The sequence below is a fragment of the Hevea brasiliensis genome, chromosome 17 (assembly GCF_030052815.1).
Source record: "Hevea brasiliensis isolate MT/VB/25A 57/8 chromosome 17, ASM3005281v1, whole genome shotgun sequence".
Classification (NCBI taxonomy): domain Eukaryota; kingdom Viridiplantae; phylum Streptophyta; class Magnoliopsida; order Malpighiales; family Euphorbiaceae; genus Hevea; species Hevea brasiliensis.
This window is the reverse complement of record NC_079509.1, coordinates 18,823,853-18,838,175: the sequence shown is the minus strand read 5'-3', so window position 1 is coordinate 18,838,175 and position 14,323 is coordinate 18,823,853. Positions and strand designations below refer to the sequence as shown.

The following is a 14,323-nucleotide window of genomic DNA, read 5'->3' as shown; positions in this document are numbered from 1 at the left end:
GGTTAACCTGCTTTCTCCCTCGCAGGTCAATTATTACTGTTTGTATAAACTTGTTAAATCTTAGAATTTCCGCATGTGTTAGAAATGTTTATTTGATTTGGGTCTGTAAACTAAATTATTATTTTGGGACCAGAAACTTAAAATGCAAAGCATGTTTGATGGATTGTATGAGTGAGCTGAGCTAACATTAATTATTAAGTTGATGAGTATGTGGAGGGTGAGCTGAGCTCCCCAATTGACTATATATTGTGTTTACAGGTCGGGTGAGTCGAAAACTCCCCGTTGGTAAGTCCATTTTATGGCCGGACTCTGTCCGTTTGTTTTCTTGAAATTGGGCCCAAATGGGCCTTAGAGTTGGGTTAATGAACAGTTAGGCTTACTACGGGCCTCGGGGGCTTTAGGCTGGCCCAGGTCCTAGTGCCGGTCCGGCCCATAGGTTGGGTCGTGACATAAAGTAAGTTAATTTTTTTTTTTAAGTTACCACATAACACTTTCTAACGAGAGTTTGAGTTGCTAATTAATATTATTATATTAATATTTTAATTTTTTTCTCTTTAATCAATTATGTTCATTTTATAATTTTAAAAAATAAAATAATAAATTGCTTTAAATGACCATTGATTTATAATATATGACTATTGTTTTATAAAAATATGAAAAATGTAATTTTGTTAAAAAATCAAATTAAATATGTAAATATTAAAAATAAAGTATTAAATGAAATTATTATAATTATATATTATAAATGTTAATATTAAATAAAAAATATTAAAAATAATTTTAATAAAAAGTAAAATATTAAAATTGAAATTAATGTTTTAATTTTTTTAATTAATTATGTAAATTTATAATTAAAAAAAATAAAATAATAAATTATAAAAATGACCATTGATTTGTAATTTATGGCTATTATTTTATAAAAGTGGTAAGAAATATAATTTTATCAAAAAATTAAATTGGATATGTAAATATTAAAAATAAAGTATTAAATGAGAGTATTATAATTCTATGTTATAAATTTTAGTAATTAAATTTTTAAAAAATATATATTAAAAATAATTTTAAGAAAAAGCAAAATATTAAAGTTTAAATTAAATATAAAAAAAAAATTGTTGTCAAATTTATTTCAAGCATTTATCTAGTTTATAAATGACTGGTACTTTTGCGAGAGTGAAGAAGGAATTAGCAATATTTTCTAAGCTAATAAAATACTTGTTAAAGGCTTAAAAATATTCAAGATCTCACTTTTCCGATTGACTTTACATCATAAATTTAAGAGCTAGACAGTAAGAAAGTATTGAAATTTAAAAGTTAAAAAAATAAGTAAATAATTCAACTAGAATGTGGTGAAAGTTATACCAGATTTTTTTTTTTTTCTTTTTCCTATGTGAAAAAAGACACCGAATGGTTTGGAATGAGAATGGGATGGAAGCAGTACTTAAAATTACAATATATCTGATATCAGCAATGCCTAAAATTGCATGTCATGCTTGTAAATATGGCCTACGAGTCCAACTTCATAACTTCCTTTTACAATGTTGATGACAGAAGGCTTTGTCTCTTCTGGCAAGACACATATATAGTGATGACCCCATTACAACAGCCAAATTCAATGTCTTCTAATCACTTACTTCAAACACTTTGATTATAAGTTCAAGTCAATGTGTCCGCGGCTGACAACCATAAGTAAAAACTCAAGTGAATACATTCTGCACTAGAAGATTTATAAGAGAGGTAGCGTCCTTGTCATCAATGGTTGATTACGAATTTCAACATCCAAAAGAAAGATTAATTAGTCAAGGCTCATATTTTGCTTAAAATTCAGTTATCAGAATTTGAAAAAATAGAAGTTAACCTACCTTTAATTCTGCAGCAGACATGCAAATCTTTGCTGTTTCTTTAATTATGGAAGAACTGCAACTTCATCTGGTGCATTAGAATCTCATTTTCTGGTGCCGGAGATTTGATTGATATTCTACCACTACAGAAAATCAATAGCAATTTGCCTCAGTTCTTTGTCCTCTCACGCCAAGCCTACCCCTTCTTGTAGGAGCAAAGTTCAATGGCCTATTCGTAGAACCCAAGTTGAGTGGCCTATCTGCAGAAAAAGAAAGAGGACTTGGTGAATCAGAGGATGATGAATATACTTCAAAATAGGCTCAACTGTATCATCAATAAGGCTTGGTGGTGATAGTTTTTTTCGTTTAAAATGGTCAAGTAAGCTTTCATCAACAATAAATGGATAATTCAAGAGCATATCAGCTGTCCACCTCTCATTAAGGGTCTCACGAAACACATTCTTAGGAAATAGTTCTTCTTCTATCTCAGGCGATCCATTCTCAAAAGCAAGACGATGTAAAACCTGTATGTGCAATTCCTCCCATGGTGGCTTTCCTGTGATCCTCAATCACAATGCAACCTAATTAAAGATAAAAAACCAAACATCTAGAGCTGGTGCGCACCAATCTAGTAGCATGCTATCTCAGCAAACGCTACAAATTTAGGAGACATGTACTCCTTCCTTGGAGAGCAAACTGGTTAGTGGCTCTTTTGCCAAGTCAAAATTTGCTATCTTGAGTTGACTTGCACCTTCTTCAGGAGAAGGAAACTAAGATATTAGCAGGCTTAACATATATTATTGTGTGTGCAAGATAACCCTTTGAAAATCATCATGATCGAGATTCAAGTCTGCAAGACAACCTCTAGGAGCATAGTAAATTATAGATTGCCATAGTATTCATGGCTTAAACAAGGTCCATAGAATCGAGCAACCCCTTCATCACTAAAAATACTTAAGCAGTGTCCTCTTCTATCAAGAGAAAGAAAGAATTCTTTACCATGGCAGACTTCACGATTGAGTGGTGGTGAAACAGCGTTGTTTGTTATGGACAAGAAGACTAAGAAGTAAGAACCGTTCCTAAGCACTTCCCGCCAACCCACTCCATAGTTATGAGTTAGAAGTTTTCCTTGATGAGTCAGCAATCACCGGCTACTGATATCTTCTTTGAAAATGTACCAATGCTGTCTAAAAAATATATCTTATGTCATCCATCCTTTATTCCATTTCTTCATTTCTTTCAAGGAAAATGAAAAGAGAGGATTTACTATATTTGTGTAAAATGTGCAACCGTATCCTTAAATTTTTTTATCACATTCAATGGAATATAAAATTTTTAGTTAACTTGCTAAACTCTTGTTGAGAGAATAAATAATATACAAGATAATGAGAAGACAAAATTATTATTATTGTTGTTGTTCTATGCATAAACGAGCTCATACTCGTTTATAAGCCTAAAAATTAGAGTTAAATAGACCAAATAAAAATATTTAAAACATTCATGGATTAAATAGAAATTTTGATTTGTATACCATTTTATTTTTAGAGTGGCAATGGTACTGGTGGAGTCCTCTTAAATCACAGCTGATCACGAGCCTTCGAGCTCTCACATCAGTTGTGAAAAGTGTGTGTACGTAGGTTATATAGGTTAGCGGGTCTTAATAAAATTATTATGATTTTGTCAAGGTGTGTGTTCTGTTCCTAATTCGTGTTGTTTGCCTTTGAGAAAAAAAAAAAACCAATGTCAAAAGGAGTGAGCTGGTGTGTTTGAGCGTGGTCCAACTTACATAAATCTCCGGGTGGACTGAGCCTTTGAGCTCCCATGTAGATTATATGAGTTAGTAAACCCTAACAAAATTTTCATATCTTAGCAAGATGCATGTCTTGTCCTTAACTAACGTGTGTACGGCCTTTGAAAAAAAAAATCATAGCCGATTGTAAAAATAAAATAAAAAATTCTTATTAAAAATAAATGGTAGAGAAGGAGCTGCCAACCGGACTCCACTTAGGCCCAGAGGCCAAGCTCAACTAGCCTGTCAAGAGGAACACAGATTCGTGTTTGTTCTTTTGACATAACGTCATAAACCTCTGAATAAACCCTCGCTTCTTCTTCTTCATCTTTTTTTAAGGTATTGGGCAGCTGAGCTGGCGGAGAGACCGGTAGAGAGATATCTTAACACAGTAGTGGTGATTTCCTATGGAGACTGAACATCAGTACGAGGTCGACCTCGGGCATCTTATGGCTTTTGACCATCATCACCATTTCCCCCCTGTCCCTTCTTCCAGGTTCTACTTCTTCTTCTTCTTCTTCTTCTTTCTTGACTCACTCGCATACCTAATTGTTTAGGTTATTTGGTCTTCTACTACTATTTTTCAATTAAATGCGTTCTGGGTTTTTCTCTTTAGATAGTTGCACGTTTGATTCTTGTAGCAATTACTATTCATGTTTCATGTTTGATTTTTATTCGTATTCGGGAGATGCTGGTTATTGGATGTAATTGTTTTATGGGGAAAATTATTCTTCCAGATTTTTAATAATTTCGTGGGTCAAAATCCAAGATTGCACGTTTTTTGAGTATCGACTGGCAATGGATTTTGTACTGATTGAGGTGAAATTAGGCAGGTATCAGCATGTGCAAGAAAATTAGCCAAGTTTATCTAATTCAACTCTGCAAATTAGGTTTTAAAATGCTATGCATTGAGTAGTGAGTCAATGAATTTCAAATGAACTATTGTTATACTTGCAAAATCTACTTGTTGCTTTAAAATCAGAATATGTACAAAGGTGTGTGGTTGTGCTAGACTGCTACTAGTTAAACTCTTGACTTACATTCTAATAGAAAGATGAGAAACACCAATCAGTTAATAATACCGTGTTTCTATCATGAGTTGATATTATTTTTCTTTTAAAATATTCTTGTGATTATAGCAGGTTGTGAATTCAGTTTGAGGAGAGCATGTTGTGACTTATGTTTTGTTGGGCCCTTTTTTAAATTTACTTAGGGAGGACATGGTGGAGGAATGTGTTAGAAAGGGCACAGAGCTGGTTCAAGCTATTGCTGTCAGTCTTTTCAATTTACCTTCAACTGAAGATATAGATGGTCCACTTGTCAAGTTGCCTCCCCCAACGATGAAATTGCCCAGAGAGAAGCATGTAAGCTGTTCCTTCTATTTAGAATACTGTACTTCTTACCTAAAATGTAAAATTAAAGAAAAATTAAGTTAGAGGGGGTGGTGGGGAAAGGGGTAGATAGAGAGAGAAGAACAAAAATAATGAAAACTTTTATTGCCTTTTGTTTTGGTTATGAGATTTCATATTTCCTCTTTAGTGTTTGACATTTCCTGCTGAGTAAACATTGTTTAATGTGAAAAAACGATTAACTCAACGAGAAATGAGAATAGCCTCCTTCTAAATAGAAGTACTGGGAGGAGAAGTCTGTTTGATGCAAGGGCATGCTTACCAATTTCTGGCTTAATGTATGTATTGGTTTCAATCACATTCTTGGATGTGATTCTTTAGTTGGACTTTTCCTAATTAGGAAAGATCAGCTCTGAGGATTCATTTGATTTTTATTCAAATTTTAGTTCTTGTCATTTGTTTCTAGTGTAAATTAGTTTATGAGTTTCTTGAAAGAATCAAATGAATTTGGTAAATACTGTTAGATTGGAAATGCCAAGATAAAATAAATTTAACTGTTGAACTTTTCTGTTTGTCCCAAATTAACAATTAATTATTTAAAGTTGACAAAATGGTGCAACTAAAACCTTCCTGTTAGGCCCCTGTTAAATTTGTTTATGTGGTCAAACACTTATGACCTGGGACACCACAAACCACAATAACAGTTAGAACTCTGATGTATGAAAAGAATTTTCACCAGGTCCTCTTATCATAAATGGGAATAATTGTACCTCCTAATTTATCTTCTTTTTTTTTCACTCCAGTTGGATCCATTAAAGCCATTTTAGGGGAGAGAAATGATTACTACTTGGTATTGTGGGGCTACAAGTCATAATTTTTTGTCTGTATAAAAAAATTTATTAGAGCTGACAAAACGGTGCTATTACTGTTTTAATTGCATCATTTTGTTGATATAAGTTGCTCAATTGCTAAAACTAAAAGTTCAGGAAGTACATTGTGAAAATCTGTGAGAAAAGAGGGCTAAATTTATGCCTAATCTGATAATCCCAGGATGAAGGAAATAAAGTAGTAAAGAAACATAGTGCCATGCACAGTACTTGGTTTTTCTTCTCTCTCTCTCTCTCTCTCTCCCCCCTCAGCCCCCTCCCCCGCCCACTCTTCTCCCTTCCCCCCCCCCCCCCCCCAACCACCACCACCACCACCACCACCACCACACACCCAAAAAAAAAAAAATTCCTTTTCAGTTCCGTTAAGTTGATTTGATGTTGCTGAATTCTTACATTGAGTAATGCTTATTCTATTTTTTTTTAACTCAGCATTTTTCTCAAATATATAAGCGAGGTGCTAGAGAAATTTCTTATTTTTTTTTTCTTTTAGCATGATAACTCACTAGCTTATTATGTTATATTCTCAGTTGCCAAAGCCAAAACCTCCTACAAAATGGGAATTGTTTGCCAAAGCGAAAGGTAGCTTATCTTAACTATTATATAAAAAGCAGATTATGGAAGAGTTTATTCTTATAAGTTGTAATTAAATTTAATTGAGATTTTGGATTTTATTATTATGAATTGTGAAGTTATCAATCTGGTCAATTAAAAGTTTTGGCTGAATCTCGATTTTTCTCATTCAAAGCTTGTGTGGTTGATAATATCTAGTTGATGTTTCCTGCAGGTATAAAGAAACAGAAGAAAGATAAGGTGGTTTGGGATGAACAAACCAGCACTTGGAAACGTCGTTACGGATATGATCGTGTTAATGACGATGAAGATATTCCCATCATTGAGGCCAAGATGACTGATGGTAATGCTACAGTAAACTCTATTGTCATATAAGAGAAAACATAATTGTGAATTTTGCTTTTAATATCATGTTCTTGGGAGAAACTAGAACAACTTACTTGGAATCTTTGTGACCAATAACTATTGCGCAAAATAATAGGCTTTTAATCAGAAGAGTGTAAGCCTTTAGACATGTCTTACACATGATAGGTTGTGTTTTCTGCAGAGCCAGGGGAGGATCCATTTTCCAAGAGAAAAGCAGAGAAGAAGAAAAGAGTCAAAAAACAAGAGAAAAATCAGTTGCAGAACTTGAAACAAGCAGCAAAAGCCGATGCCTTGCCGAGGTGTTCCTCTTTTATCACTTTTTCTCTCATTTAGCATGTATTTCCTTGTTCCAATTTAATGTTTTTATAAGCAATGAAACTTATCCCTATGTGAGAGCAAATCTTTTGTTTCTTTTGATTTGTAACTGTCTAGGACATATAAATCAACATGTTCATTATTTTGCCTTGCAATACTGTTTGTTAGTACATGGAGTTTGATAACATGATGGGACACTGACATTTATAATTGCTATCACATACTTGTCTAAGCATGTTGGATTGTTCTCAACTCTTTGTTTACAGGAATCATTAAATGCTAGGTAGTGGCAAAAATGTAATTTAGAATGTTACGCTATCTCTTAAAGTATTTCTTCAGCATGTTAGCATATAGGTGATTTTCTTATTTTTCTTACTTGTCCTGGCATTTATCTTCGTCATACCACAATTTTTAGGCATTCTTTTGAGTTTTTATACAGTATTCACTCAAACTGAAGGCAGAAAAGCAACCGTGTGTCATTATCCAGCATTCTCTCAAACTGAAGGAAGAAAGGCAACCAATAAAGACTCATTTCAGCAACTGCATTGACATATTTGATAGTTCATTACATTATGTAACATGTGCTAAATACTCTTTTCTGCAGCCACATTCAGCTAGCAGCCACAGCTTTGCCCATAACAGGAACCCAGGCTGCACCAAAAAAGGTTGCAAAAGATGAACTAGGAAATGTAGCTGGACTAGCTGCAACTGCAACTGCCAGTGGTGGGAAATTTGACAAGAAGTTTCCAGGAGAAAAGCCTGTTAAAAAGCAAGGAAAACATCGCAAGGTTTGAACTTACCTGTGGCAATGCCAATTTATTCAGTTATTTCTCTTAGATCTACATTGGAAGTTCCAATAACTTTTACCCTTTGTCTCTATTCAGTTTCTACCAGTCGTGGAAAGTTCAGGGATGGGCAGGCAGGAGAAGGAGCAAACCGACAAAGTTCTAAGCAAAATAATCTCACAGAATTCACACGAGATACTTAACATTGATAAGGTATGCCCACTTTAGGATATTGGTGTGGCCTTTGGAACGGAATTTTACTCATTTGAATTATTTTGTCTGAAAAATAGGCTGTTTCAAAGTATACTGTGAAGAAAGAGAAGAATCGAAAGAATCAGCAGGGGAAGTCTTCTACACCCTCAAGCAAGTTAAAAGCAAATGGGAAACCTATGAAAGTAAAGAACAAGCCTAATAAGAAGTCTGTAAGGGGGAGCAAGGCCGGCTCATCAAAGAAGGGAGGAAAGGCAAAATGAAACTAATAATTAGCAAAAACCATTTTGATGTTTATTTAGAGTGAAGGAGAACTCTTCATGATAAGATTGTTACTTTTTCCTGGCAGAGTTTATAATTTTCTCAAGTGAGTGACTCTCTCACTCGCATTAACAGTCACCAACTCTCATTTACATATAAAGTTGTACATGTTTTACCAAATTGAAACCAAGATGGAGGTTGCCATATATATGTATAAATTATGAAAAAATTTATTAAAAATTGCTAAGGACGCGACTCAAATATTAATAACAAAAAATAATAATCCATTTAATTTTTGTTGAATCAAATTAAAAATATTTTCACTATATATATTTTGTGTAAAATTTTAAGTCAATTGATATAAAAAAAATTAAAAAAAAAACCTTTTAATATTATATTTGAAGTAATTGATCTCTCTAATATTACTGTACATTTTATTATCATTATCTTATCTATAAGAATCTCAATTTTTTTTTATTTTTTCATTTCTTTTTTTTATTATTCCTTTTTATTTTCTAGCTATTTATTTTTTTAAAAATATAATATAATTATTTTCCATATAGATGATTTCTTTAAAAAATTAATCAAATCAATAATTTGCACTCTTTATAAAAGAAAATTATTTTATGTAATCATATATTTATAATTTTAAGAGCTCAACCGTCATTTTAATGAAATGAATATCATATTTTATCTTTTTTTTATATTATGCTAAAATGTAAATGATTTATTTTTATTTATTATTTTACAAAATTATTTTTCGATCCTTATTGTATATATAAAATTTGTTTACATTATTATATTTTTTCTCTCAATATTTTATTATTCTATACAATATATTTTTTTCTGTTTGAATTTAGTAAAACAATATATTTTAATGCACTAACTTAATTTCCTGAGAGTAGTTGGTTGATGCGAGTATTTGGAATGCCGGTTGCAAATATGATGGTAGTTGACACTTTGTTACAAAGCTTGAAAGAAAGCAGATCTGAATATTGGGTCTTTGAGAATGAAGTTTTCTATTATTATTATTATTATTTTTTTTTATAATTTTTCGGTATTTCATATTGATTATGAAGCATATTTAAATATAAGTTATATAAAGATAAAAATTATTTTATTATTATGATTTTAATAATAATTTATTCTTATCACTAATTCGTGTGTACTTGTATTTAATTTCTAAAAAAGGTAAAAAGTTAAGAAAAAGTGGATGTGTGTGAATCCATAGCAAAATAATCGAAGCATGTCCATCTGCTAAAATTGTAAAATATGCGTGAAAACTTATTAAACTTGTCTTAATTTTAACAATAATTTATCCCTATCACTAATTAGGGGAGAGCATTCGGTTGGTTCGATTTCGAATAGAATCAAATATTAAAAATCAAAAAATTGAATCGCTTAAAAATATAAACCGAACCGAATTGATCACTTAAAAAGAACCGAACCAAACCAAACTGAAAAATATCGATTCCACTATATTAAATCAAAAATATTTAAATTTTTATTTTTTTGGGCTGGGTTATACATCTTGGGCCGGATTATCTATTTTGGATCTTGAGACTTATGTATCTTGGACTGAAAAATTATTTGGATCATTTTATTATTCGGTTTAATTAATTTTAATTAATAAAAAACTGGATCGAACTGAAAATCAAATACAATTAAATTTTCAAATCAAACTGAATCGATAAAATTAAAAAATAAAACAGATTAAATCAAAATTAATCGATTCAATTCAATTATTCAATTTACACGAAGAACTACATTCCCCCGTCACTAATCATATATGTCTCTGATAAAAAAAAAAAAAAAATTAACAATTTTTTTACCAATGGACATGACTACTGGGGCTAACAATGTCCAAAGTTGTGGTGGGCGACAAAAAGCAATGGCTTGACAAAGCCTCTGCGAAATTTTCCCTCGTTTATTTGACCGTGGACTTATAATAATAAGAGTGGGATGGTTCTTGGAATTTAGACCTTAAGTTGGTCAAATTTTAACTACTCATCAAAATTTAAATATTAACACCAATCTTTTAAATATTGAAAAAATTTAATTAAATTCTTATATAGTTATATTTGGTTTTTATCTTTTAAGATGAATTTTTTAAATTAAAAAAATTAAAAATTTTCATTTTGTATATAAAAATTAATTAAAATTTTAATTAAATTAAATTTTTATAAAATTTTAAATTTCAAATAGAGATTCATGCAATTATAAAAGGTTTTCAAAATTAAATATAAGTTATATTAACAATTCAAAAAATTTTACTATATATTGTTATAACAATAAAAATTATTATTATTATTATTATTATTATAAAAATAATAGGATAATTTACAATTAAGTCTTTAATTTATAATTAAGTCCTTAAGATATAACAAAATTCATATGTTAGTCTTTGGTATATTTTTTTATTAACAATTTGATTCTCAAAGTTTAATTTAATTAATAAATTAATTACTATCATCTAAATTGATAGCTAATTGATTTTTTAATTTAAAATAATTTTGTAATTAAAATTTTATTTTATTAATAAAATAATTTATTTTATATAATAATTTAAATATAAAATAAATAATTATTTAAATATAAAATTTAGATGTATAGACTATTTTGCTAATAAAACAAAATTTAAAAGATTAAATTATTTTAAATTAAAAAGTATTTAATGATAGGAATTAATTTGTTAACAGTATTTAATTTTAAGGATTAAAATGTTACTTAGAAACAAACAAAGGACTGATCCGTGAGTTTTTCTAACCTTGGGGATTTAATTGTAAATTACTAAAAAAAAAGAACAATAAAACATTAAAAAAAAAAAAAAAAAAAAACAATTTTTATTAGGGCATAAGACTTGATTGTTGACTCCGCTCGTCTATAAAGGGGCGGCTTTTCATTTAAACAAAAGCAAAGCCAGCCCGCACACAGCAATATTCAAGTCTACACCTACGCCACCTTTTCTTCTCTTCTCTGCTTCACTGTGGATGAGAGGAGAGAAAGGGTAGGACGGTTGGTGGAGATTGGGGCATCAAAATCCTCTGGTAACGTCTATTAACTCGTGTATTTTTTTATCACCTTTATTCTCGATTCTTTATGGTAGCGTTTCAGGTATATTTTCTCATATTCTTCTAAAGAATCCTTTTTTAGTTTGTTTCTCAATACCCATCTCCAAGAATTGCAATTTTTAACACCCATTTGCGTCATAACCAATACTTTTTTCCTCCATACTGTAAATTATAGTGTTCTTTGCGTACATCTGGTTTTGAGCGTATATCGAAAGCCCGTGATCTCTGAAAAGAGAAGTAGAGAGCAAAATTTGAAGCTTTGGTAGCTATGGATAGAAATAGTTTGCTAGTTGTTCGAGATAGAAACCAGGGTGTGGTGTTCTCTAGTTCTGGTGTTAAACTTCAACTATTGACTCAAGAGAGTAGTGTTAGGAGCGATATATTTCATGCCCGTGGTGTATTTGCTAGTGTCAATCAAGTAGGAAAGGGATTTGGGATCTCTCCAAATTCATTAGAAAATGCCACAAACACAATAACTCCAGCTGCTAGTATGCAGATGAAATTTGTTTCAATGCCTGAACCAGTTTTACCGGTGGAAAGGACTCCAGAGTTGGTTATAAGTGAGGTATTGGAAGTGGGAAATAAAGGAATGGTTAAGGCGACCAAGAAGAAGAAGGCGGCTGGATTTAAATGGAAAGTTAAGGTTGGAAATCAGGCACTGAGAAGGTTGATCAGTGGGGGAATTGCAGGTGCTGTATCCCGCACTGCTGTTGCTCCTTTGGAGACTATAAGGACTCATTTGATGGTGGGGAGTTGCGGGCATTCAACAATTGAGGTGTTTGATAACATCATGAAGAACGATGGTTGGAAGGGTTTGTTTAGGGGCAATTTTGTTAATGTCATCCGGGTTGCACCAAGCAAAGCTATTGAGGTATGTATTTATGAATCCTTGCTTTCTGTCTAAATTTTCTTATCCAATGATATGCGTTTTGTAATTATTCACATTCCCTAAGTTTGAGTATGATATTGATGTTCAAAATTTTGACAAAAGGTTAACTTTGGCTATCATTTTTCAATAATGTTTCTTTGTGGTTTTGAATAATTGGCTTTCATACAGAGCGCTTTGGTTTTGGCATCTTCCCTGAAGTACCCTGTTTGAATATTAGTTGTTTGCCTGTTTATTGACCCATAAATTAAGACAATTCTTCACACCCCTTACCTGCCTGTCATCATCATTATTTAGTCACAGCCTTGCAGGCTTTGCTAGCAATTCAATTGGCCAATGAACTGAAGGGTTGACAAAACCCGTTGGTAGTATATTTTGTTTAGTACTCAATGATCAAAGTAATAATTTTTAGCAGTCATACAAACTATTATCAGTACGTCTCATCTAGTTTCCTTTTATTTACATTTGGAGAACTTTCTTTCTGAACACATATTAATTATATTTTTCTGTCTGGTAATTCCGTTTTACTCCAAAATACACTTAACTTTAATATCATTTAAGTAGTTATGTCCAGCATCTTTAATGTTTGCTTGCTTGATGGAATATTGCCTCCTGCAGAGTATATGTTTGTGTGAGAAGATGACTGGATTTGCACAAAAATGATATTCTTTTGTAGTACGTTAAAACTTGGCATCTAAAATGCCACATTATAATACAGCAAACTATCTGGAATTTTCATTAGGAGCAGGATTGACTCTTCTTATTTTCCAATTAAATGTGTCGGTTTTGTTATCAAAATATCAGATAAATGTATTAACATTTCTTTTGTGATTCTTCTACAGTTATTTGCTTATGATACGGTACTGAAGCACTTGACACCCAAACCAGGGGAGAAGCAAAAACTCCCAGCTCCTGCATCATCAATAGCTGGTGCTGTTGCTGGAGTTAGCTCCACATTATGCACATACCCTCTTGAGTTACTCAAAACCCGACTGACTGTGCAGGTAATCAAATAGCCCGACAACTGTTACTGAATTGGAAACAGATCGTTTTCCTCCATATAAACTAAACTTTCAATCAAATCCTATTGCAGAGAGGAGTGTACAAGAATCTTTTTGATGCATTCTTAAAGATTGTACGGGAGGAAGGACCTGGTGAACTTTACAGGGGTCTCACCCCAAGTCTAATAGGAGTAGTCCCATATGCTGCTGCCAATTACTTTGCTTATGATACATTGAAGAAAGCTTACAAAAAGGCTTTCAAGAAGCAAGAAATTGAAAATGTCATGACTCTATTGATTGGATCAGCAGCTGGTGCAATCTCAAGTACCGCAACTTTCCCACTTGAGGTGGCTCGGAAGCACATGCAGGCTGGGGCTCTCAATGGTAGACAGTACCAGAACATGCTCCATGCTCTTGCAAGCATTCTTGAGAAAGAAGGGCTAGCAGGTCTGTACAGAGGTTTGGGCCCAAGCTGCATGAAGTTAGTACCTGCAGCAGGCATTTCTTTCATGTGCTATGAGGCATGCAAGAGGATATTGATTGCGGAAGAAGAAGATTCTTAATATGGAAAAGGAGACCTGGTATTTTGTGAAGAAACCGTGGTTCGAATTAATCAAGTTCTCAGGAAGGAAGAGAGGGGCAACGCATAGAGACAGGACAATTTCTGGCTTACGATATTGCACCCATTTGGTTTACCTCTTAATCTATTTAGGTTTTGACACTAGGATCTCTTTGAAGGTGATAAATTGAGTTGGTTCTTAAGCATCTGAATGACCTGCTTGTTTCTTTATAGTAGAGCATAAGCTGCTCAGTATGATATTTTGACATCATATATGGCTGTTAAAATGTCTTCAAGGCTTCTAATTCTATTTTATACCGTCCTTCCTTGACCAGGTGACAAGTGAAGGTATGCAATATGGTGTTATTCTCCATCTTGCTCAATAGCTCTTGTTAGGATGTGAAATCTAAATATATTAGCTTTGAGCTTGAATGTC

The 14,323-nt window shown here is 32.3% G+C and overlaps 2 protein-coding genes across 2 annotated transcripts; both read left to right on the top strand.

The window, feature by feature from the left end:
* Positions 1-3,832: 3,832 nt before the first annotated feature.
* On the top strand, positions 3,833-8,487 carry LOC110655664 (ribosome biogenesis regulatory protein homolog). Its single transcript, XM_021812092.2, has 8 exons — positions 3,833-4,123; positions 4,841-4,991; positions 6,391-6,442; positions 6,648-6,776; positions 6,981-7,098; positions 7,719-7,902; positions 7,999-8,112; positions 8,190-8,487. The coding sequence occupies exons 1-8, from the start codon at positions 4,035-4,037 to the stop codon at positions 8,370-8,372; spliced, it is 1,020 nt and encodes a 339-aa protein (XP_021667784.2). The 5' UTR covers positions 3,833-4,034; the 3' UTR covers positions 8,373-8,487.
* A 2,798-nt stretch (positions 8,488-11,285) lies between these two features.
* Positions 11,286-14,323, top strand: LOC110655665 (adenine nucleotide transporter BT1, chloroplastic/mitochondrial). Its single transcript, XM_058139210.1, has 3 exons — positions 11,286-12,312; positions 13,170-13,331; positions 13,421-14,323. Exons 1-3 carry the CDS (start codon positions 11,710-11,712, stop codon positions 13,889-13,891), a joined length of 1,236 nt encoding a protein of 411 aa, XP_057995193.1. The 5' UTR covers positions 11,286-11,709; the 3' UTR covers positions 13,892-14,323.

Coding starts and splice junctions, on each gene's coding strand:
- LOC110655664 (XM_021812092.2), top strand. CDS start 4,035: ATGGAGACTGAACATCAGTACGAGGTCGACCTCGGGCATCTTATGGCT. Junction 4,124..4,840: donor CCCCCTGTCCCTTCTTCCAG/GTTCTACTTCTT, acceptor AAATTTACTTAG/GGAGGACATGGTGGAGGAAT. Junction 8,113..8,189: donor AGATACTTAACATTGATAAG/GTATGCCCACTT, acceptor TCTGAAAAATAG/GCTGTTTCAAAGTATACTGT.
- LOC110655665 (XM_058139210.1), top strand. CDS start 11,710: ATGGATAGAAATAGTTTGCTAGTTGTTCGAGATAGAAACCAGGGTGTG. Junction 12,313..13,169: donor CACCAAGCAAAGCTATTGAG/GTATGTATTTAT, acceptor ATTCTTCTACAG/TTATTTGCTTATGATACGGT. Junction 13,332..13,420: donor AAACCCGACTGACTGTGCAG/GTAATCAAATAG, acceptor ATCCTATTGCAG/AGAGGAGTGTACAAGAATCT.